At 39.0% G+C, this 25,990-nt stretch overlaps 1 protein-coding gene across 4 annotated transcripts in view; it reads left to right on the forward strand.

Annotated features, from left to right (window-relative positions):
* Positions 1-25,990, forward strand: part of UNC79 (unc-79 homolog, NALCN channel complex subunit) — a 249,721-nt gene that overhangs the window by 150,974 nt on the left and 72,757 nt on the right. Inside the window, exons 22-29 of one of the 4 annotated variants that reach the window (XM_023511543.1) lie at positions 2,002-2,203; positions 2,898-3,077; positions 4,549-4,614; positions 12,218-12,504; positions 15,009-15,191; positions 15,765-15,927; positions 18,556-18,705; positions 19,286-20,506. In XM_023511543.1, coding sequence (XP_023367311.1) covers positions 2,002-2,203; positions 2,898-3,077; positions 4,549-4,614; positions 12,218-12,504; positions 15,009-15,191; positions 15,765-15,927; positions 18,556-18,705; positions 19,286-20,506 — 2,452 coding nt within the window. The remainder of the gene's footprint in view (positions 1-2,001; positions 2,204-2,897; positions 3,078-4,548; positions 4,615-12,217; positions 12,505-15,008; positions 15,192-15,764; positions 15,928-18,555; positions 18,706-19,285; positions 20,507-25,990) is intronic. The other 3 variants (XM_023511544.1, XM_012803423.1, XM_003787004.2) reach the window with 3 other exon arrangements.

The raw sequence follows: 25,990 nt of genomic DNA on the forward strand, positions 1-25,990 counted from the left end.
AAGTCATTATTTGTCATAATGACTTATTTGTCACATACTTTAGTCTCTTTGATCTGTTATGACAAAACATCATAAACTGGGTAGCTTATGAACAAAAGAAATAATGTCTTAGAGTTTTAGAGGCTGAGAAGTTCAAGATCAAGTTACCAGGAGATTCAGTGTCTGGTGAAGGCTTGTTTTCTGGTCTGTAGATGGTGCCTTTTACTGTGTTTGAGGCCTCTTTTATAAGGGTAATAATCCCATTCCATAGGGCTCTATCCCCATGACCTAATCATTTCTCAAAGCCCCATCTCCTAATACTGTCACATTAGTGATGAAGTTTCAGACCTTCACAAAAACACGTAATGAGGATAATGATGAACATTTTAATTGGAGTAAACATATAAGAACCACGTCTTATTAAAAAAGCTCTTTTTAAATTTATTGGTACTTTTTAGTCTTTGTCCATATGCTGATAGCACTTTTGGACAGATGTAATTATTGTGTAACTTGTGTGTGTGTATTGGGGGAAGATTTTAAATTACAATGATTTATCTTACACCATTTCGCTGGCTCCTGGGCTGGAAGCCCCTGTTATTAGTGGCTAGGTGCTAAGAGAAACCAGATGAATTATAACATCAATCAAAGTGAAACATGAGAAAGTGAATATGCTCCCAAAATAAAATATCACAATTAAACCTAAAGAGACATGAAATGTGAGACCGGGAGAGAGTTCTATATTTATCCTGCTTGGTACCTTATTTTTTAGTTGAGAAACTAAGTCTTAGCGAGATAATGTGACTTACTGAATGACACAAAGTGAATTAGTGAGAAAGAACTAAGACTAGAACTTCCAGAGTTCTGCTCCTCTTTTCCCGTATTGATACCTGATTTATTATTTATTATTTGTTTATTATTATTAAGCTAACAATAATGGCAGGTGCCAACATTTGTCAAATAGGTCCTGTGTTGCCAGGGCAGTGTATTAAAAGTGTCCCCTTATGCATCATTGAACTTCATTCTCACAATAACTTTCTGTGTGTTGCCACTTTACAGATAGAGGAGCTGAAGGTTGGAAAGGTTAAGTTACTTTTTCCGAGTCACACAACTAGTGAGCAGCATAGGAAACTCAGGACTGACTCATAATAAAGTCTATGTTCTTAACTCTGTGTGTATGTGTGTGTGTGTGCGCGTGCGCGTGTGCATGAACATGCACTGCCTCCCAATCCAGTGTAAAAGTTCTTCCTGCATTTTAAGAACATGAAGCAAGAACAAAGTGTGCAGGATATAAGAAGTATAGGGTTATGCTGCTTGTGGCACATCCTCCCTGCTATAAAATCCCCAGTTGTCTCCGAGACAGGGCTTCTCTGTTGATCTTACGAGGTAATTCTGTCTTCCTACCCCTGCTCAGGGCAGGGAACACAGGAGGCACTCATTAGATGACAGCTGAGGGAATGAATGGGATGGTTGGAGGAATTACAGTCTTTAAATTTCACTCAGTTAAAAAGAGGGGGAATGGCAAACTCTATGCTAGAGAAGTGGGTGCTCAATCCATTCCAACTTTTATCTTTTATCATTCTGTGTTGCACTCACATTCCAAGAAGACAAGGTGACTTCATTTTCTGTTGGAATCACCAAACATAGGATTGAATGGGAATTTTTAGATTATCTTCTTGTGTACTCTAAAATGTAGCTTTGAAAGTGTGCTTCTTAATGAAAACGACATTAAAAAAAGATGCCTTGATTTGAGGGTATTTGAATTAAGTGGTTATGATTTAATGTATTAGAAAGTCAATAACCTACATTTAGTTCATTTGAATCAAAATTCAAGAGAGATTCTTCAGGTAGGAGAAGCTCCTTTTTGGCACGTTTCTTTCCTACCCGAACTTCCAATCAAAAAAGATTTCAGTTGGGTCATTCTACACTATAAATGTGGATTGAGGAGTTTGCATTGTTTCATCGTGTGGCTTTGAGGTAAGTTAGATGTTTGTATCTGACATTTTTTCCCCTCCTTTTCCCCAGGGTCTGTGTCTTTGTCTTGACTTCCAGTTTGATACTGTGGTTAAAGACCGACCCACAATTTTGAGCAAGCTATTACTCTTGCATTTTCTTAAGCAGGATATTCCTGCATTGAGCTGGGAGTTCTTTGTCAATAGATTTGAGACGCTTTCTTTGGAAGCTCAGCTACATTTGGATTGTAACAAAGAATTTCCTTTTCCTACAAGTAAGTAAAACAAAGAACCTGCTGTAAACAATCATAGTTCCTGTTGTGTTGCTTAAATAAACAGAAGATACTCAGCATGTAGTTTAATTTTTCAGATGAAGGATGCCTCAACTTCATGTGCTCAATTCATCAAATTGTCTATGGAATGGTTTCTATAGTAATGCGTAGATTATGCTGATGTTCCGGAATCACAATTCTTCTCATTTCCTTGAGAACCTAGTATAAGCATTTGTGACTATGTGTTCTCTAAATATTATTCAGTCATTATGCCTATAATGTGCTCTCATGAGCAATTTTGTGAAATTTATTTGCACCTTGCAAACTCACTGTTTCATACTGTTGATCAGTTAATGACCTACAGCTCCAAAGAGATGAAGAAAAGATTTCTGATTCAACTACCCAGTTAGCTAATCAAATTAGGTATTTTAATCTTAGGGTCTCAGCAGAAAAATAATCATTGATGGTGCCTTTTGCTCTGTTGGGTCCTCTTTTATAAGGGCAATAATCCCATCCAATAGGGCTCTGTCATGATTTGGGGGGCACTAGTCATGATTTTTTAATATAAGGCTCATCATAAATGGAGATAGATGTATTGATACATTTTAATACCGAAACCCAGATGGATTGTTTCACACTAGCTGTATTACATAGCCAATAAAGGAAGATGAAAACCTCTTTAATTCTTTTTGCAAAGCCATCACTGCTGTGAGGACCAACGTTGCTAACCTCAGCGACGCAGCCTTGTGGAAGATCAAGAGGGCTCGCTTTGCAAGAAACCGCCAGAAGAGTGTGCGTTCGCTGAGGGATAGTGTGAAAGGGCCCGTGGAGTCCAAGAGGGCGCTCTCCCTCCCTGAGACCCTGACCTCCAAAATTCGTTGAGTATCTTCTTCCATCCTTCCATTCAATCTGTTTAATGTCTTTCTGAGGCTGACCTGTCTTGTTGAATGTTCACGGAGAGTAGCATATGTAGCAAACTGAGCTTGTTCAGTGAGTTTGGCTTTCAGATTTCCTAGAGAACCACCCCAGGTGTATAGATGACCCCAGGTAGCCTTTTCTAGTTTGCAGGTACAGAACAGCCCTGATCCAGCAGTAGACTATTTTGACATGTAGAAGGCAGCAAATCCATTGATGCTTGGCATGAAACTTAACAAAGGCATTTGCCCTAAGTCCTAGAATCTGAAGGGTTTGCAACACCAGCCTTGTAAACTAAGAGCTGAATGATGCTTAGACAATAAGACCCACGGCAGCGAAGGGGGTAGAGTTAAAATTTGGAATGAGTTTTCTTTTCATGCTTGACAGAAGCAGCTGAACAAGCCCGTGTTGCTTTTGAAAAAAAAAATCAGGCTTAGAAGTTGAATTTCTGCCCAACTTTGCCCGATAATTTATAAATAAAAACAAGCTTCAAGGCCGATTTTTTAAAAAAGACCATTATGTACTTATTTTATAATATAAAGGTCTTTCTATTGCACTTTTAAAGAGAATAAATTTTTCCCTAAATTACAAAATGACTAGATTAAACTCTAATGATTAGCAATGGCTCATGAATAATAAATAATTTTAAAAATTCATAATTAAATTGCCATATTAGTGAATGAATATATTTAAATATATTACTAACTTGTAAAACATATTAAATGATTTAATATTTACATAATTGCTACCAAGTTTATAAAAGAACACCCTAAAACATACTTCTTGTCCTATCAGAAGCTGAAAGGTTTGCTTTCCCATTGGCATTTTTTAGAAGACAGCCTTATATAACATAATCATTTTTAAACATAAACATGATTTTATTTTATTTATTACATTTTCCTCTATTTGATGACAAGCTATGGAAATGTGGTATTTTGAACTTTGGAAGCATTAATGAGAGCCCTTTAAGTAATCAATAGCCCAGATTTTCAGGGAGCAAAGATAATCTCAGATGGTCATTTAAAAAAGACCTGCGGTAGTTTTAGGCACCAGGTGAAACTGTTTCAGATCTTAGAAACCAGTACGTTACACTTTTATATGAATTGGATAAGTTTGAATAAGTTACACTTTTTGTATGATTGTCCCAGCTCTTTTATAGCCTAACTGATCAGTTTGGGATAGAAAGTCTACTTACTGTTATTTCTTGTTAATTGATTGACATTTACACTTTGGAAGATTAAGAATTGAAGTAACATTGAAGGATGATCTTAAGATTCAAACAAAACCACAAAGCTTTTGTTACATAAACAACTTTTATGTGATGTTAATTACAAACAGGAAAACTAAACTTACCCCTGCTATTCAATGAGAATAATTTTAGGCTCAATTTGTCTGTAATGTTTATTTAAATAGAGTTGTTGTTGATTTTTAAGCTATGAGGTTGACCAGGCATGAGCAGTCTGCTCCAGCTCTCGGTGGGACACCCGAACAGACGCCAGGTGGGTACCTCTGACTTTGAAGGGCTGTGTACAAGTAATCTATCATAGGTAGACAAGGTAAAGAGTGTGGTGTCTCTAACTGGACCAGAGTGATATACCTAGGATTTATAAGCGCAAAGGCTCTTACCTGAGATGTTGGCGTCCCCAACGTGGCAGTTGCTTCCATCTTAATATTAGCACATGACTTGTGATCCCATTAACGTTTGGTCCAGTAAGAAGCATCACAGTACCCAAATATGCATCTTTCCCCAGAGAGCCAGTATGACTAGAACTTCTTTGTGTATATTTTTACACATAGAAATATTATGGTCAAATATATCTGCTATAGGAAAAACATACATTTCATTTACATTTTATAGGTTATACATTTGAACCACCCTCATCTACTCTTTCCTTTAGCCATTCCTGATTCTTCCCAACATGATTTCTGTTTCTTAGAGAAGGGAGGATTTCCCTTGTTTGGAGGACCGTAGGATCATATTCAGCATGATACAGTGTAACTATCATTTGATGTTCCATGGTACATTACAGTTTATCAGGAAGTAATCTAAAGGTCGAAGGGACATTGGGAAGAAGATTAGAGACCGAATGGTATCCACACAAATGGTGCCATGAGTCACTGGGAAGTTTCTGAAGGTTCTGAATTCCTGCTTATTTGTGGAAAACAAATTTGGTAGCTACTACTTATGTATCATGCTATAGAACATTTCATTTTTCATCTAAGACTATTTTTAAGATAACTTTTCAGAATGGTATTGGCACTCTCAAAAGGAAAATTTCAAGTAAGGAGACTTTCAAGATCACATTGTTATGTGTCATAAAAAGGACACTCAAAAGAGAGTCAGGAGTGGGAGAAGAGAGGAGAGAGAACCCCAAAGACCATGAAGGCAGGTGGCAGTTGGTGGCCAAGATTTATTTTCTGTTTTACAGTTGATGAGAAAATAAAAAATAAGAATTTGTGATCCTGAGTTTCATTAGAAATGTGAAATCCTTCCAGATCCCCTCTAGTTAGGTCTTTTTAGAGACTATTCTTATACAATTTGATAAATTATCTTTATTTTACCCCAGCTTATCTTTTTGTCTTAATGCTTAATTTAAAAGCTAGTCTTTAATTATTCTTTTCCACTTTAACAGTCTAAAGAAGTCCCCTCACATCTCTATGGGAAAACATGCACATATGTTTCTTCCGGCTAAAAACAAACAAACAAACAAAAAAACCCTCTTCCCCTCAGGCAACTAATTATTCCATCAAAAGTGACCAGATGAAAAAAGGGCTGCTAACAGCACTGTTCAAATTAAATACAAAGCTAGCACTTCTGGAAAGACAATTTACCCAACACCACCATAGGCAAAGCTCGCTTAGATTTGGAAACAGCTGGCTCAACTTTAAGGCCATTTCAAAGTCCTGTTGTACTCTATATTTGCGTGATTATTTACTGGACACTGAGTGTCTTAATTTGGAAGCAAAGACATGCCAGAATAATACAAGATTGTGCAGAATGGTTTAAGACAGTAACTGAGTGGAAACTGAAGAACTTGTTACTTAACGAACATTCTTTTGTTTGGTCCAAGTAACGAGCTCTTCTATGCAGGCCTCCTATTGATTAGAGCTGAAATAAAGCAGAAGCCATTTACTTAGGCAACAAAGCTTAATTTTAATTGCTGTGTAGGCTGAACTTTTTTTGCATTGGATTTATAACTTATGTCTTTCTGATCGTAGCCTTTATATAGCACACACAGTAAATCAAATAGAAAATTCTGTTTTCTATACAAGGTCTACTCTGCAAAACTCGTAGAGAGAACTGCATTCCTGCTTCACTTTTATGAGGCAAATCAGAGGCCTTTGTGCATGTAAATAAAATTTACAGAATGTTACAGCTGAAACATTGTAGGTATGTTAACATTCTCATTTTACAGAAGGAGAAATTGTGGTTCAAGGAACAAATGTGTGTCACAAGCTTATTGGTGGCAAATCCGGGTCTTAAGCCCAGGGATCCTGAGCTCAGTTATAGGCATGTAAATTCTAGTAGGAGTCCAGCACCTTCATTTCACCCTAAGTGCTGAAATAGAAAATCTTTTTAACTTCTAACATGAAATTTGTATATGTAGATATGTGGCATATTTTCTCTGATGCTGTAAGAACCAGGAACTCTTTGTCTTCAGATATTTAGTATCCCTATTGAAGACTAATTGAATATAAAGCAGCAGTTATGTTCTGTCATCCCAACAAATGGTATCAACCCCATATGAACACAGGATGCTTAGTTATATCTTGTTCCTCATCCCTTGGATGAATAATTAATAGTGGATACACAATAATACTTCATATTAGCTGTGGACAGTGCTTTTTTGAAAATCATCTAATTTTGACTTTAAAACAACTCTGATTGCAAAGTATTTTCCTTCGTTTTACATACTGGAAAACTGATGTATGCAGGGAATAAGTAATTCTGCTTAGGTGACTTGTTTCAGGTCACATATGACTATCTAGTTAGGGACAGCACTGACACTTGCATCTGGGGGATTTGCTTTCTCTCAGCTGTAACTACTTTTTTTTTTTTTCTTTTTTTGAGAAAGATCTCACTTTCACTTTGTTGCTCAGGCTAGAGTGCTGTGGCATCATAGCTCACAGAACCTTCAATCTCTTTGGCTGAAGTCATCTTCCAGCAGCCTCCTGAGTAGCTGGTACTAAAGGTGCCTGCCACAACGGCCAGCTAATTTTTTTTTCTATTTTTAGTAGAGATGGGGTCTCACTCTTGTTCAGGTTGATCTCAAACTCCTAAACTCAAGCAATCCACGTGCCATGGCCTCTCAGAGTGCTGGGATTACAGGCGTGAGCCACTGGGCCCAGCTTCACAACTACTTCTTGATGCACTAGTCTTAGGGTATTTCTGCCTTAGGGACATGAGGAAACTAGACTGGTTATAGTGTTCACTTAGGCTAGAGGTGGGGAACCTGCAGCCTTCTGATTTCAAGATTGTTCTTTCTGAAGCACCAAAGGAGGCAAGAAAAGCTTTGTCTTTCTCTGCTACACTCCTTATAATGAATGGATTTGTTCTGTAAAATTTGGATTCAGTCAGAAGGCTGCACTCAAGGATCTCGAAGGACACATATGGCCCCAAGGCCATGGGTTCCTCACTCTGTGTAAAAGCTTTCCTGTGTCCTGTTCCTGCCTCCTCCTTAGTGTCCCAGCCTAAAATTCCAAATAACCTTTCTTTGAGCTCGCTCTTTCCTTTTACGGATTCCCTGCCTTACTAACTTGCAAAATGCCTATTAATCATTAAGGTACAATAAGGCGTGTAGTTGTTTTTACAGGAATTCTCTTACATGAAATTATATTTTTGGGAAATGACCATTTTTGTTCAACAATCGTTTATTGCACACCTGCTATACTAGGGAGATAGAGTATGAATAGCGGTAAACTCATCCAGAGTGACAGTAACAGTACTTAGGATGGTTCAGGTCAGGTGCAATGGGAAGAGAGCTTTCCACCAGCAGGTGGCATCAGGGGAGGTCTCCTGGACAGGTGGCTTTTCAGCCAGGACTTGATTGGTGGATGGGATGTAACTACTTGGCAATAGGATGTGGGACAGAAAGGGGCAAAGGAGGGATGGAGAACATATGAGGATATGAAGTTAGCCACTGTGCCGGCTTTCCAGCCCCTCTGTGGCTGTGTGCACCCACGACAGACCTGCTATGAGTGAAGCCTTAAGATGAGGAAAGGAACCAGGGAGATCAGTGAGGCAGTGCAGTTAAAACTGCCAGTGGAATGCAGCCTGGTTTATGAGGCTTGGTCACTGGCTTCTCTGGAGCAAATGCAGAGTCAGCTCTCAGAAGGGATCCTTTCATCCCCTATTTAATTGTCATTGTTAGTTTGACAGGGTGGTCAGCAAGTCGGTTCACAGAGAGAAATATTCCTGTTGCCCTGATGTTTGGGGGACTTCCATTTTTCTTTTATAAAGAATATAAGATCTGCAATATTTACTTGAATTTAGAGCACAGATATTTATGAATTAAAAAGCACCAACTATATGTAAACACTGCTCCATATTGTGTGAGAGACATAGAAGTGGGTAAGATATTGTGTTTGCCTCCAAGGAATCTATGTTGTTATCTAGGAAATAAGGCAAATGAATACAGGAGTAGTTTTATTTGACACATGAGAGTTAGGAAGTGCTAAAGGAAATTTTTCTCCATTCTTCTCTTTCTCACTTCCACCTTCCCTCCCTCCTTGCCTTTGCAAATTCACAGAATTTAGGAACCACATGCAATTTCTGAGAGGTGGGTGGGCTTATGTAATAAGAATGGCTTTGGGAGACCAGATCCATAGCACAAAATAGGGGTGCAGCGTGGAGGACCATCCTGCAGGGTTGAATGAGCAGAGACACAAAGATGGGAAATGTTGGCTCCATGCTGTGATGAACAAGTAGCCCAGCTCTGGAGAATGTCAGGCATTCCGGGTGGAATAATAGGAGATAAGTCTGGAAAAGCAGATCCTGATCCTGCCTGGTTTCAAATCATCTGAACAAATAACACTGTATCATATTTTGAAGTTTTAATCAGTTGTGCCACTCTGTGGAGGTATCGTAATGGACTCAGTCCACACTAAAGTTATGGTAGGAATAATTCCGCCTCTATAGTGATAAAGATGATTCTATTTTTCTTTATAGAAATAATAAAATCAGATCTCTTAGCATGTCAAATTTCTATGGTGAAGACAGATATAAGAATTTCATAGACTAGAATTCAAAACTAGTGTTTTAAGTGTCATACCTTAGAGAAAATATCGTAGGCATTTAGTTTTAAAATGGAACTTTCATACCTTTTATGGATAACTAAAACATTAATATTGTCTTTATTAATAAAGAACATTTCAGCTTGTCTATAGGCTCATTTTTCTTAGGTAACTTGTCTTTATGAAGAATGTACCCGTCACAATCTTACTGTGTTTTAAAGAGAGACAGTAAATAAAGTGAAGACATACAAAACCCACAATTGGAGGAGTAAATTATTGGAACGAAAATAGAATTTTTCCCCCTTTATTCAAAGGTTTCCATTAACTAGTTCTTTTTTCTGTACAGTTAATGGGTTGTTAAAGATCACTTATTACTGCCTATTCAGAGAAAGCCAAGTACAAGCAGCAAGCTTAAAGCTAAAACACTGACAGTCAGTAAAGATGAGTCACCAGTGAGACTAGGACAGGATAAGGTGATACCTTGTCCTCAGGAAAATATGATCTGATGGGAAAGCTTAAGATTATACATTTTAAAAAACATGCCCACTTGCAGTGGAAAGAAGAGTTTTGAAATATATAAGCTGAAGTCTGATGGTCTGTTTTCTGGACTTGAAATTGATATGGAAGGAAATGGGGGCCGGGTCCTAGTTGGGCCTTACCGGGAGCTCCCTTTCCTCTGTATTGAGGTCTTTAGCTTCTGGGGGCTATAAAACAAAGGTGCAACTTCCTCTCCAACACTCCCAGTTCCCTTTTTAAACTTTAGGACTTTGAAGTTCAACCAGACTGGAAACAGAGGTGGCCAAGCAGGGCTCAGTGATATGTGCTCTCTTAAACCTTGCCCCTGGAGCTAAAAGAACCGAGGAAGCGCTGGCTGCCGCAGTAACACTGGACCCTGGAGGGAACCTCTATTCCCACACTTGTCACCTTCTTGGCCCAAACTTGCCCAAAGCAACAATGTCCTCCCACTTGTAAAGTAAGAGGAAAAAAATCAAGGGCAAATATTTTTCAATGTTGAAAAGATAATTCTCTAAACCTTTTCCATTTTGTTTTACAAGGATTTACATAGGTATTGCTTTTGGTCAAATTCTATTCAATATATGACAAACATTTAATTTAACTCTTAGAGAATCTACGGTGATACTTCACATTTCCAGCCTTTAGTTGAAATAGAATGTTCCACAAAAATGCATTTTTTTTAGATGGATGCCTACTGTGTAATGATAATATTAACAATTTATCGCTCACTTCCTGCATATAAAACACTACAATAAATAAATCTTTAGGTTTTATTTGCATGTATTCATTCCTACATGGGCAGATTCTAGGGAGACAGAAAATGTTAAGATCCTATAATCATATTGAAATATCAGATGGTTTCCTCTTTATTAGAACTCTTAGACTAGGTTGGTTCTCCCACCTCTTCACTCACTGTGAACGATCCCTCTTCAGTATCTCACTTTTGAACAGACCAACATTCTTCTGATTGGTGAAACTAGACAACTAAGCTTATTACCTTATGTGCAGGTCTAAACTAGTAAATTCTGAATTTGACCTTCATGTTACTGTCCCAGAGGGAAAAAAAGTATATGGGCTTGATTTCTTTTATCTCCAGAAACTTTTTTTTATATCTTTCTGCTCTTGGCTGTGTCCTGGAAGGCTGAGATTTTTCCCAAATAAACTGAAAAGTTAATGGTTATAAATTACTATCTTGCTCTTTTTTGGATTCTTTATACAATAGTGATAATGGATGTATCAAGGCTTAGTTTGTAAACGGTTTGTAACCAAAGCTTGTCGTCATCACTTGGCAGAATTTTTCCTTGCAGGATGAGAGATGAGAATGCCGGTGTGTCGATCTAACCTGCCAGCTAAAAACTTGTTTGCAATTTAGAAATTCTAACGTTGCTCATCAAAAGAAGGGTGGAATTGCAAAGAGTATTTTGGATCCTTCCCAAAATACAATTGTAGACGAGCAAATATCACACTTTTCTTCTCAAAACTCCTAAACCAAAACTGATCAGAAGGGACAGAAGAGCAAAGGGAGGCAGGGTGTACATTTCTGACTTTGAAGAAAATAAAAGACAGAGAAGGTCAATGTCAGGGAGCTGTCCAGATACAATTATTTGTTAGGTTAACAGGAAGCCAAAGGCTAAGGTATTTTTCTTTCCATGTGAACTTCCAGCTCACCTTCATGTGCTTTCTGTTTCTACGAGTTCATGCTTCTCTCTTTCTGTCTGTGTTCCCCCCTTCTATGTTTCTCATTCCATAAAAAAGGACTTATACTTTGCTGTTTATAATTTTAACGATTTCATTCAAAGAGTACACGTTGCTAATATCTCAGGATTTGGAATAGAAAAATTATTTTTTGTACCAGCTGATTCATGAACATAACTGAATTGAGGTCATACTCTAAACAAATGAACTCAATAAATGGTTTTGTCCCGAGTGGAGTTTAGACTATTATTTTTGTGGTTATCCAAACGTGCTTATTTTACAAAACTGGAAGGGAAACTTCTTCTCTGTCCCTGAAGCTAAAACTTTGCCAAGATCTTAAAAATTTTGCTGAATGCCAAGTTTATTTAGGCATTTGTCTTGTTGGATGATAATGTTGCTTTATAGTGCCCTATTTTTTATTTCCAGCCCTTAATACTTCCAGATTACTGGGTTATTGATGGGCATGGTAACTTCTACCCCTGGACTCATGCTTTGCTTAATAGGCCATAGTGTGTCTTTTAAGTTTCTTGTCTGCAAAAGAACCTTTAACTATTTTGTGGAAACATAAAGGATGGTGCTTTATCAGTATCTATGTGAGATTTTAGTGTAGACTCACTTGTGGGAGCCCTCCCTGACAGCCTTCCTTGTACTAAACAGGACAACAATCTCCTGAGAATGACAACACCATTAAGGACCTGCTCCCAGAAGATGCTGGGATTGACCACCAGACAGTTCACCAGCTGATCACAGTGCTCATGAAGTTCATGGCCAAGGATGAGAGCAGTGCTGAGTCAGACATCAGCAGTGCAAAGGCCTTCAACACGGTCAAGCGGCACCTGTATGTCTTACTCGGCTACGACCAGCAGGAGGGGTGCTTCATGATTGCACCTCAAAAAATGCGCTTGTCAACTTGCTTTAATGCATTCATCGCAGGAATTGCACAAGTAAGTGTACTAACAGCTTTCAAAAGTCACACCATTGGGTTTTTAGTAGAAGCAAGGCATTAAATTCTATTTAGCCAACATTGGTTGAGTGCAAAGGTTTTTACCAATTACTTGATATTAGGCCTGGGTCTGTGGAGGGGAATATAAAGACTAGTAGGAACCAGTAGCTTAGTGTCATGAACATACTGGTATGGGAGGGCTTTTTCTTCCGTAAAACAAACATACCATAAAACTTACCGTTTTAACTATGTTTCCAGTGTACATTAAATGTATTTACATTGTTATGCCACTGTCACCATCACCTACTCCCAAACTTTTTCATCATCAGAAACTGAAACTCTGTACCCATTCAACTGTGAGGGAGTACAGGATTTTTTATTTATATATATATTTAATCCTTTTGCTTTTTTGGCTTCAAATGGAGAGAGTTGAGTTAATCGTACATTTTACTTTGTGTCCCACTGTCATTGTTGGTTTGCCCACGTTTGTCTGCTACTTCTTCTTCTTCTTCTTTTTTTTTTTTGCAGGCTTTATTTCTTTATTTTTTTTAATTAAATCATACTGTGTGCAACAATGCAATCATGGGGTGCAGTGTGACATTTTGATATACAATTTGAGATATTTTCATCAAACTGGTTAACATAGCCTTCATGTCATTTTCTTAGTTGTTATGTCAAAACATCTATATTCTACTTTTAGAAAGATTCACTTGTACCCTTGTAAGATAAACCATAGAGGTGATCCCTCCAACCACCCTCCCTCCACCTATCCCTCCCTCCCCTCCCCTTATCTGCTACTTCTAGCTGCCATTTCATATGCAGATGTATGGTGCACATCTACCATACTTCACTTATCCATTGGCTAGTGATGGGCATTCATATTGCTCCTCACTCCTCAGTCCCCCATGTAGTTCAGCAATGAACATCTTTGTATGTGTAGCTTATCAGCCAATGTGAGAATCCTTTGGGATATGGATTCAGAAGAAAAATTACTAGACCCTGGGATATACGTATGACCAATTTGACCAGTGCTACAGAGCTCACCAATCTGCAAACGTGTAAGATGTGGAGTCAGAGAAATGTAGATAGGAATTTCCGTTCTGCTGCTGTTATTAGCCATTATTTCTTAGGTATCCTTTGCTTTCTTGCTCGCTCATTGGTTACATAGATTTTCCTTGAGAGATTAGAGGCAACATACTGAAAATCACTTTAATCACTGCCTGTGTCATGGTGGGAACTCAGTAGATGGTGCTGTTAGTATCAAAATTAGTTCAATTAGATTTTTTTTTCTGACAGATTTGAGGATTTATTAGATTTTAATATAATGAGCACAGATAAGCTAGTGACAGCAGTATGATATAGTCATCTCTTACTGATGCTGATAACTGGAGGATCACCAGCAATTGTCAGCTGTCTGATGAAGAGAAGAGCTGCCATTTCAGATAGAAAGCCCTCCCTCCTTTCTTCCCTTCTTTCTCTCTCCATCCACACCATGCGTGTTTACTTTAGAAATATAAGCTGAAAATGAAAAATCTTTATATGGAGTTCTTATAGCTCCAGAAAACCCATGACAGAAATAACTTACTAATGTTTTGTATATATCACTGTCTCTAAATCTTCATATATACATACACATGTAATCATGTACAGACATACTCACATATGTGTATATTAATATACATGCATTTTTTACAATAATAGGATATCATATATTCTGATATATATGTAATCTTATTAAACCTAAAATTTATTATGGAGTTCATATCACATAAATGAATCTGTTTCATATTCTGTTTAAGGGTCATATAGTATTCTTTTGTTGTAAAAACAATATTTTATGGGGCAGTGCCTGTGGCTTAAAGAAGTAGGGTCCCGGCCCCATATATTGGAGGTGGCAGGTTCAAACCTGGCCCCGGCCAAAAACTGCAAAAAACCCCAATATTTCATTTAATCCCATGTTGAATATGGAGGTTTTTGCCATTTAGGGTGACTCTAAGCAAAGCCATGCTTACATTCTCTGTGCATATATTTTGGAACACTTCTCTGATTATTTCCTTGAGATATATTTAATTGTTATATTTTATGCATTTTTCTTACTTCTAAACACATACTGCTAAATTGCTGTCCTTAAACACTCTACCGAGTTACACCACTGCCAGTGTTGTCCAAAAATGCCCATTTCTCCATGCGGTTACCAGTAGTAGGTTTTTCCATTGAGTTTAGTTTAAGTCTCATTAATGGTTTAACAGATAAAACTATATTTTCCATAGATAGACAATTAGATAATTAAGTAGATTAAAACTATTTTCACTTCCATGTTTTTAAAATTCGTGTGAGATTGGACTTCTCCCCCTTCATGGGTACTAGCCATTGCTATTTATGTTTTATGAGATGTTTGTTAAATATTTTGCCCATGTTTTTGTTGGGATGTTTCATATTTTTCCTTTTAACTTCAGAATGTTCTTTGTAGTTCTCCTTCAGCTATTAATATTTTTTCTATTTCAGGTTATGGACTATAATATTAACTTGGGAAAACACCTTCTCCCCCTGGTGATTCAGGTGCTCAAATACTGTTGTTGTCCTCAACTACGGCATTATTTCCAACAGCCACCTCGTTGTTCCCTCTGGTCCCTAAAACCTCACATCCGGCAGATGTGGTTGAAGGCCTTGCTTGTCATCCTTTATAAGGTGAGTTGTGGTAGTCACTCCTATTTGGGGTGCAATAGTTCTCTTAGAAAGTACAGCATTAGGGGAACACCTCAGTCTTAAGTTGAGAATTCTGTAAGAAATATTGGTCCTTCAGAAGAAGAATCATGACATGCGATTAGTGTAGAGAAGCGAAGAGCTACTGGAATGAAAATAGCAAAGGGAGATCCTATCACTATATGAGTATGCTCTGAAAATTTTAAAACAAAAAATGATGGCAGGACATTGGTCCACAACCTCTGTTTATGCTCAGAATCCAAAACAAAGAAAATATTTGAAATCGTATTCATTCACCTAGTGTTTCTGCCAGATCATTTTCTTCAAAGGAATTTTAACTGTGAACGGGCATGCATTGCCATCAGTGGTCTGGTGCAACAGGAAAGAAGGATGGTGCCTTGTAAAAATAAAGTCATGTTCAGAATCTGGTTTTATTTTTCTGTATGTTTCTTTTTATCCCTAAGAGATACTGAGAAGCCTATCTGGCAAGATCAAGTAGAAACGCTTACTTTTAAAAATAAACATTTATGTTTACCCCCCTTTTATTTTATTGAGCAGTATCCATACAGAGACTGTGAAATCAGCAAGATCCTACTGCATCTGATTCATATAACGGTGAATACCCTCAATGCACAGTATCACAGCTGCAAGCCCCATGCCACAGCAGGACCTTTGTACAGTGACAACAGTAACATAAGCAGATACAGCGAAAAAGAAAAAGGTACTTTCCACATCCGAATTCTATCCCAAGCTTAGTTTGAATGTATAATACATTTCTGGACAATGTTTTCCTTAGGAGATAGAGGAACACCCCCAGATAAAATTCTGGAGGCAAAAAAAAAAAAAAAAAAATCACTTACTGTAACACTTTGTTAATTTTCCAACTTTCCTATGAATGTTGCTGCTTAAATTGTTTAATTGAGTCTTTAAGAAAAATAATTGATATACTTCTAAGCTCATACAAGAAGATGACAATGATTTATAGAACAATCTGCGCTGTCTGATTGAGGAACTTTTGTAAGTTGTCTTATGTGTTGGAAACATCTTGCTTTTGGCCTGTAAAGTAAATCTTGACTGGCACTCAGTGGAGCCATCACTCATTTATAGGTCTCTAGTTTGGCAGTGGACTTTGTGCTCACAGAATTTGAATGAAGTCTAAATTAGCTGAAGTGGTTTTTCCTATCTTTTTAATTCATAAAATGAGTCAAGGCAAGGGAAAAAAAAAAAAACAGTTTTTGTTGCACAGGTGTAAGTGATCTCTATTATTAATATTTTTGCACAGGTGTAAGTGATCTCTATTATTGATAGCTTTTCTTCCAAGGGGACAGTAGAATAAAACTACAGCCCAGATGTTTCCCAAGGTTCATCACTTTAGTGCATGACACTAGTGACTAGATTTATAAAAGTAATGTCACCTAATCTAAGCCTGGGAGATGGCCAACGGTCCAAAGACCCTTTGTGGTGCTAGGATAGTCTGAATGGGTAGGACTGCTCTCTAACTGTCTCCAGAGGATAAATCCTGACCCACATTCCATTGTTTGTTTATTGCTGAAAGGTCCAGGAATCTAGACTAGCTACAACGGAACTCTGGGAACTAGTCTCTTTAAGTTCTGGTACCGTTCAGATCCTTCCTGAAGAATATTTTGTCGACCAGTTTAAGTTTTAGCTCTGGGAAATTGATTCGATTCTCTTCATCTGTGGATATTCTCAAGGGTGCACAGTATAAAGTGCAAGGTTCAGATTTGGACCAATCCCAGATGAACCTTTCTGGATGAGAGGCGCCATCTTGTGGCCATTCATTCTTGATCTTTCAGGACATTTTTGAGAATTATTTCAAAGTTATGTAACGGAAATCATATAGTTATTTGCATGAAAAACTGCATATTCAAAGGATATTTTTTAAAAAAGGAATTAGAGAAGTAAAACAGATAACTGTGTGATATTTTCTGTAGAAGCATGGAAATTTGTTAGGCTTTCTCATCTTCATGGAAGTTCACTGGGTTGTTTTTCTTTTTAATCTATTCTTATAATTAACATTTTTTTTCTGTGATTAAAAGGATTAGTATGTTTATTTTATGTAAAATTTACTGCTTCAAGTTTCATTTACTTGTGGAATCTTGTGCATTAGGACAAAAAGGGCCCTTAAAACTTGATGCATAAAAAAAAAAAAAACACCTGATGCATATACTGCCCTTATACGTAAGAAATCTTGAATAATCATAATCACATCTGAGCTTCATTTTGTCATAAAGATAGATACAAATATAGGCCGTATTTTATGACTTCAGTGATATTCAACTGGAATAGTAGGTTAACTTCATTTATTGTGGTATTACATGCATTTTAGTAGGCTTTTCTCTTGCCCCTTTGTACATGGCTTTGGCCTTTCAAAAGGATGAAAAAAGAAAATTTAACTGAACTCATTAATGCATTTTTGAGTTGATCTTTGATTTACAAGTGGCCAAGTGGGAATAGAAGAGAGGACACAAAAACAAGCTCTCTAGGCACTTGAAGTGAATGACTTGTTTACGGATCTTTAGGAGCATAAGTGTCAAAGGTTCTTTATGGAATTCATGAGAGCCATAATAGTTGCATGTGGTCAACTCCTCAGAGAAGAATCTTACTTTAATAGGAGGAAGTGTTATTTTCTGTTTTCTTTTTCCTTTGTGTACTCTTTCAGTCCATAATCATTTGTGGAGCTTTTGAGACGACAAGTGGCTTTTCTAAGCTTTTCTGTGTGTTGTGTGTCTCATTATCAAATGTAGAGTACAGTATTTTGCATTCACACAGTATAAGGTGCATGTACTGTTAGGCTGTGTCTATGCCAGTTCCCAAATCTCAGGAAGGCAGATATTTTTTGGAAAGGGCAAAACCTACTCATTTTGTTTAATTTGCTTTTGCCAAATTAGCCTGAAAATCTACACAAAGCAGGCGATTTCAAGCAGTGTCAGAGACTCCTGGGAAGAGCAGCTGATATCTGTGTGTCATCTGGTTTTAAATGCACTGGAATAGCTTCCTCGGAAAGGCTCCATTAGAATCTCAAGATGCTTCTTTTAAAAATGCTGCCAGTTGTCACATGGAAAATGATGGGCAGTCTTAATAATAGGTTGCTCTGGTCAACCTATGGATAATTTGATGCCTGGATGAAAAGCCAACCCACTAAATATAGGCCGTATTTTACAACTTCAGTAATATTCAACTGAATATCAGTTGAATCAGACTTGGGCTGGTGCAGAAAACCACCCCAGACTTTGTGCCATAATGCTTTCATTGAAATGCTTGTGTAGACACAGCCTAAGAGAGAATAATCTCTTTTAAGTGTAATTTTGACTTTCTCTCCCCCAATTAGAAGAAGATAGTGTTTTTGATGAATCTGATATTCATGATACACCTACTGGACCCTGCAATAAAGAGTCTCAAACTTTTTTTGCAAGATTGAAAAGAATAGGCGGCAGCAAAATGGTGAAATATCAGCCGGTTGAGATGAATGTTCAGAGAAGTATGAATTTTTTCTCTTAGTAATTTTATGCAGAAATGTTGTACTCTACCGTTTGTTTTGGGGTGAAATCTTAATTTTATTATGTTACTATACATTTTAATACTGTTGATTTATATATATATGTATGCACAAACAGTATATATATATACACATTTATATATATACGTGAATGGACAGATACATCATAACGTCATAATTGTCTTCGAGGGCCATTGCTTGATTTGATTTGTTGCAAAATGTTTGCTTCTCTTCCACACAATTTGAATACAGTGTCCTAGATCTGCCTCAGCCAAAAAATACGATCCCCTCTCTTGTGCACAAACAGAGCTGAGGAGTTATCCCGAAGCCTGATTTTGGAAATGAGATCTCGAACCGCCATTTCGGTTTCTTTCATTCCAAAGTTTTCCGGTTTTTGACATTAGAATGAGCCGTACAAAAAGTTGGCCAGAAAGTTTGTTGTGCCTTCTGGTGGAGCTGGGATTGTGGTTATGATTTATGCCAGTCGTATGCCCAAGTATGAGGGGAAAAATTTGGTGAAATCGCCAAGTAAAATAGTACTAGCTTTTTCTGTTTTAATCAGGTGAAATAGAACTGGCTGAATATAGAGAGACGGGTGCATTGCAAGACAGCCTCCTACACTGTGTGAGAGAAGAAAGCATTCAGAAAAAAAAGCTGCGCTCTTTTAAACAAAAATCTCTTGATATAGGGAATGCAGACTCCCTCTTGTTTACGCTAGACGAGCATCGCAGGAAGTCTTGCATAGATCGCTGTGACGTAGAGAAGCCTCCTGCCCCCGCTGCCTATATCACACAAAGACACAATGACCCCGGACGTTCTAGACAGAATTCCGCTACGAGGCCTGAGAATATTGAGATCCCTGAGAACCCAGCCCTGGAGGGTTTTCAGGACCCTCGCAGGCCCGTGATACCAGAAGTCAGATTAAACTGTATGGAGACCTTCGAGGTGAAAATTGATTCTCCAGTCAAGGCTGCTCCTAAGGAGGATTTAGATCTGATAGATTTGTCCTCAGATTCAACATCAGGGCCTGAAAAACACTCTATCCTCTCAACGTCTGACAGTGACTCTCTCGTCTTCGAGCCTCTTCCACCTCTCAGAATAGTAGAGAGTGACGAAGAGGAGGAGGCGATGAACCGAGGCCATGAGGGCCCCTCTGGTGAAAATGCCGCCTCCTCGGCCTCTGTCCCCAGCCATCCCTCCGGCCTCAGCCTAAGTGCAACTCCCCTTGTGCAAGTAAGCATCGAGGATTGTTCCAAAGACTTTTCTACTAAGGACTCAGGAAATAGCCAGTCGGCATGTGACAAGGACTCCGCTCTCATAGCCCTGGAAGACCCTACAGACTCCGAGCAATTACCCAAACCCGAGGAGCTGTCCGAGTTTCCCTGTGGTAGCCCGCTGACGCTGAAACAGAAACGGGACCTGCTTCAGAAGTCATTTGCTCTCCCGGAGACGTCCCTGGATGATAACCCTGACGCCAGCACCGAAGAGGAGAGGGCTGATGGGCTGACACCAAGTTCAGGGGCAAAAACTGTCCTCCTCAAAGTTCCCGAAGATGGGGAGAATCCAACAGAAAGTGAGAAGCCCGACACGAGTGCTGAATCCGACACAGAACAGAATCCGGACAGGAAGGTGGAAGAGGAAGGCGCTGAGGAATCAGAGTTTAAGATTCAGATTGTTCCCCGACAGAGGAAGCAGAGGAAGATCGCTGTCAGCGCTATCCAGAGAGAGTACCTGGACATTTCCTTCAACATTCTAGACAAACTGGGGGAACAGAAGGACACAGGTAAGCTGGTCTCTCTTCTATCCCTTAGCCTTCCCTTCAGGTTTGTGCATCTAACTTGGTAGGGTATTGGCACTAAATATGCCTCCAGTTCAAAATCTTATAATGTCAAGGTGTGACATTATAATCGCTTCACAGTCGCCCTGAATCCTTCCTGTCTGCCCGACTGCGTTGGATTCAGACGTGGTTCTGCTGGCTCCATACGTGTTTCCGTATTTGTTGTTTCTAAACTTTACAGCCAATTCTTGACCACCCTTGGCAATAACAGGCAATGGTTACTTCGTAGCAGGATGTTCCAAATATCATCGTACTCTTCTTCGGACAACAAAAGTCATTCACTTGAATTCTTTGCTTTCCTTATTTTTGTTTTCCTGCTCTGTTTTTGGTGAGTTATGATATAGTCCAAAGAAGCAACAAATCAGAAAGGCTAAGAGCAAGCCAAGAGTGCTTGGAGTGCTTAAGAATTGACTGTATAATCATTTAGGGTCTACAGCTGATTATAGATAAAAACCGCGTATCAGGAACCAAAAAGTACTCATTACAACTTAGACCCTAATCCCTGGACACGGAAGTTGTCATTGCCCACAGGCAACGTTTCCTGCCTCAAGCGCTATTTCTTTTGTTTCCTTAGAGGTGCTGTTTCTAAGAACAATAACTTAGGGAAAGTGGCAAGCTGAGGGTACACCCACCGCCTCCTAACGCAGTTTTCTGTGATACTGCTGCAACACCCATCAGAATGTCTCTTCAATTCTCAGTTCAGATATTACAAAAAAAATTAATGTGACTCTTTGGAAAGAAACGTCATTGTCAGGGGATGATTATTTTAGTAGGTTCATAGACTATAGAACATTAAGAACTGGCAAAGATCTTAGACACTTTTAGCTCAGCCCTCATTTCATGCAAGGAGTTCCTGAGGCTTTGAGGAGTGACCCACCGTGGCCAGGCAGAAACAGTGCCTGAGTCTAGGCCTGCCTTCTCCACTATTCCACACAAAAGCAACTTCTAAGAGAACGTGTCAGGCTCTTTGATTTGTGCCAGGCATTTCCAGAGGTTTCTAGCTGTTCTCTGGCTCACAGGACAGAGCTGTGTAGCTCAAAGATGCTCTGTAAAAAACCTGGTGACCGAACATCAGTATATTTGGAAAGGGTCATGCTTCAGCCGGGCAGCGGGAAAAAAGGATCCTGTAATAACAAGAAAGTTTAAGAACTTAAGAAGGCTCTTAGGGAAACTGGGACACCCTTTTATTTATTGTTTGGAGCCAAAATTGCTGCATATGGATGGAGGACAGCAGTGGCCTAGAAACTGTGGAGGTCTATATCTATGTCTTATCTACAGCGCGGGTGGTTACCTGAGCTGTAGGCTGCACGTGTAAGTTGTGGGTACATGTGTGTTGCCCTCTTTATTCATCCTTGTGTCAGGTTCCCCAGGCTACCAGGGAGGAAGATGGTTTTGTATTCCTATATTTGTTACCAGAACAAGAGAAAAGTATCTGACAATTGTGATCATAAGTCTTTTAAATATTTATAGTATATATGATGCTGTCGTTGCAATTTTTTTTTATCTCTATCGCACCTTACCTTCCATAGACATACTAATCTCTCTTTAAAACCCTTCCCCTGTGTTCTCAGAAATTCACAGTCCTTCAGTGAGCAAAGTCCCTTACACGTATGCTTTCTCTTCTGTTTCCTTTGCTTTCTTAGTTTTGTAGAAAGCCAACATTCCCAGGTTGGAGTCTCCTGTCCTCTGACCACACTGCCCACGACCCTCCTTGTTGCCTCACTGCTAACCCCCGACCCATTCTCGTTTGCTGACAGAGTTGTCGCTGGGCTTTTCTTACTCTTTCCTAAATTGCTCCTATCTTAATTCTTATTGATTTCAGTACTAAAGTAGCTGATTCTTCTGACACTCTGGCATCTCAGTTACTTGATCCGTCTGGATTCTCCACCTGGCTCAGCTGCTCCTTTGCACGGCGCTATGTGTAGCACAGACCTAGTTATTGCCAGTAATTGCACCCCTTCCTGGTCTCAATTTCACGTCTCTCATGCTCTGATTACCATTTCCCCTCTCTCTGAACAGCATGTATTGATCCTATTGCCTTTCACCATCGCCCCCCCCCCCAGTCCTCTCTTTTTGCTCAATTTAAATCCAACGCTATCAGTGTAATTCCCCTGCCTCCCCCGTCTACTCCCTCTCTGGCCTTTGCTTTTTGAGACTCACAATGGCTAAACACAACCCTTGTTAAATTGCCTTTCTGTCTACTGGCACCTGTTAGATGAATGTGAATGGCTGGAAACACATAATGTTGACGGGACTTGCTTTAAATTAATGGCCAAGAACCTCAACTGGGTCCTGAAAGCTACCTGGCAATTAATTATATTTTCTTGGTCAGTTCATGTTTCTATTCTCCTAAATGACTATTTCCTAGCTACTTTTCTTCCTAAACTTTTAATAACTCTTCCAGCTGACATCATCAGAAGGAATTTCCGTAGCCTCCTACCATTGCACCTGCCTACCTTCTAGCATGGACACTCACACGCCTGGCCTTCCTGGCTGGGGCTGCAGGTAAACAGCCTGTGCGCCTGTCTCTAGCCAGCTTTTCCACATGTGGACAAGATACCAAAAACTTTTCCCTCTGTCTCCTCCTTTTTTTTTTTTCTTAATTCCCTAAAGACTTGAGCATTACAAACATAATCTTATTTCTCTTAAAAAAAAAAAAGCTCTTGATAGCAATTCTCCCAACCATTATCCCATTTTACTTCTCATCATGTAGCAAAACTTTTTAGAAAAGTTGTCTATACCATCACTTACTTCAATTTTCTCGCAATCTATTCTTTCTAAAAATCATTCCTAAGACAGGCATGGTGGCATAGGCCTATAGTCTCTGCTACTTGGAAGGGTGAGGCGGGGGGATCACTTGAGCTCAAGAATGAGAGGCTGTAGTGTGTTGTAATTGTACCTGTGAATAGTCACTGTACTCCAGCCTGGGTAACATAGCAAGACCCTATCTCTAAAAAATAAAAAAAGTTATTAGCGGGAAGGTTTTATTCCTGCTATTTCACCAAAACTGCACTTGTCAAAGTCACCAGTGGCCTATGTTGCTAAATCTGTCAGCTCTTGGGTCTTACCTTGTGACATATTTATAGTATCTGGCACAGTTGATCACTCCCACTTCACTTGGCTTCCAGGACACCAAACTCTTCTTGGTTTTCTCTTATTCAGTGGTCATTCTTCTCAGTCTCTTTTGCTCCTCCGTATCTCCCTAATGAAGGAGTTCCTGGGTCTCTGCCTCAACTTTTTCTCTATGGACACTCACTCTGTTGGGGGTCTCATCTGGTCTTAGGGCTTTCTATATTGTCTGTATCCTGAGACAGTTATCAGTTACCTATTGCTGGAATAATACTGGGTAACAAAAATCTCAGCAGCATGAAACAGTAAGTGTTTATTTAGTTTGACAGTCTTTTGGTCATCTGGGGATTGACTAATTTGGGCTGACTGGACAGGCTCTGCCTGTCATGCCTGCCAACCTCAGCTGGTGCCATGAAGCCTGGGGACATTTTTCTCATAGTGATGGCAGAGCCGCAAGAGGACCAGTTGCACAAACACTTTTCAGGCCTTTGGTCATGTTATGACTACAAACATTCTGTTAGGCAAAGCTGATCTCATGGCTGGACCAAAGTCAAGAGGGGAAATGCACTTTGCCTCTTTAGCAGGAGAAACTTGAGAGTCACACGGTAAAAAGTGTGGACCCAGGGAGGAGTGAGGAATTGGAGCCATGTCTCTTAAATAGTGCATCCGATGTATTCAGACTAAAAAAGTATGTTGTTTACCTGAAAGTTAAAATTGAACAAAGCATTTTATCTGGGAACCTCGGCCTACCTTCAAAGTGTATCTGGAATGTGGTGCTTCTTCTCATATCTGCTGTTTCCACCCTGGTCTGAGCCACTGCCATCTCTCAACCTGGATTAACTGCTAGAGCCTCCTAACTGGTGTCTCACCTTCTACCCTTATCAAGTTCATGTCCTTTTAACACAACAGCCGGAGTGATCCTTTAAGGCAGGGGTGTCCAACCTGTGGCTGGCCTGCATGCTGATTTTGTGAGGACTTTTTTTGCGTGTCTGTGGTATCGAATCTTACAAAAAGTATGCTAATCAGCTTTCATTATTGTTTGTGTGTTTTTTGTGTAGCCCAAGATAACTCTTATTCTTTGAATGCACAGCAAAAGGTAAAAAATTTTGACACCCCTGCTTTAAGACATGAGCTTATGCCATTTTTCTGCTTAAAACCTTCTAGTGGCTGTCTGTTTCTTTCATAGCAAAACCTCACATTCTTTGAAGGCCTAGAAAAGTATACATGGCCCTGGTCTTCATTTGCACTGCTCTTTCCATGGTTCTACTCAGCCACAGTGGCTTCTTGTCTTTTCTTGAACACCTCACCCTGGAGCTGTCAGGCATCTGTCTGGCCCATTTCCTCACTTCTTTTCTTCTCTGATCACACAGCAGGTTCCCAGTGAAGCCAACCCAACCTGGCATCCTGTATTGTCTATTTCTCTCCCACAAAGAACTGATCTTCTAACATAGAATAGTTTACTTACTTTTATGCATATTAATTATTTTATATCTCTCCCCACAAAAAATGAAAGCTCCTGAAGGCAAGGATTTTTGTCTGCTTTGTTTGCTGATTCTATCCCATGTGACTAGCAGCTGGCAAATATTTGATGAATGAATGAAAGGACATCATGACATTTTCTACACCTTAGAAAAATACAGATATTTTAAGTTAAGTGGATAGCTTTATTTGGATATTTGTCTTAAACTGTATGCCAATAAAAAGTTTCATAAAATGATAGAGAACTGAAAAATAATTGCTCAGCTTACGGAATCTTGGTACACTAATGGTTATGAACTATCTTAGTGTCCATAACTCCACTTAAAAATACTGGCATTTCTTTAAAGTTAAAGACACGCCAAGGATTTTAATAAGCATACCAAAACTCTAAAAGTCTTAACAGTCTTTCAGAGGATTCCTGAAAACTCGCATTAAGGTTCCTCATCCACATGGCTGGTGAGATCACGATGCTATAGTGGCCGCAGGTAGAATGGGGGCAGAGAAATGAGGGAAATAATTACGTGTGCTTTTCACTCTGCCTTGGGGAGGATACATGAGAAAGAAATGGTACCTAATCTCGAATACCTTCATGACTAAAGTCATTTAAAATCAGTCATTATTTTATGCCTTATTAAGAGAGTTTGGAAAACTTTACAATGGTTACTGGTATGCTATTTTTTGTTATCAAGTAGTTATTAATCTGGCAAACATATTTACTCAGAAAGACCTCTGAGAATCAAAAGTAGGTGCTCTCACATCCACACTCAAAACTTTTCTCCTAGGCCTTTGTCTAGGTTGTGTTTTACATTTATTTCTGGCAGTTCAGCAAATATAATGATTAGCCAATAATACAATAGGATCTGTATGATTACAGTGTATGTT

Source organism: Otolemur garnettii, unplaced genomic scaffold (assembly GCF_000181295.1).
Source record: "Otolemur garnettii isolate 467f Iridium unplaced genomic scaffold, OtoGar3 scaffold00020, whole genome shotgun sequence".
In the NCBI taxonomy this organism is placed as follows: Eukaryota; Metazoa; Chordata; class Mammalia; order Primates; family Galagidae; genus Otolemur; species Otolemur garnettii.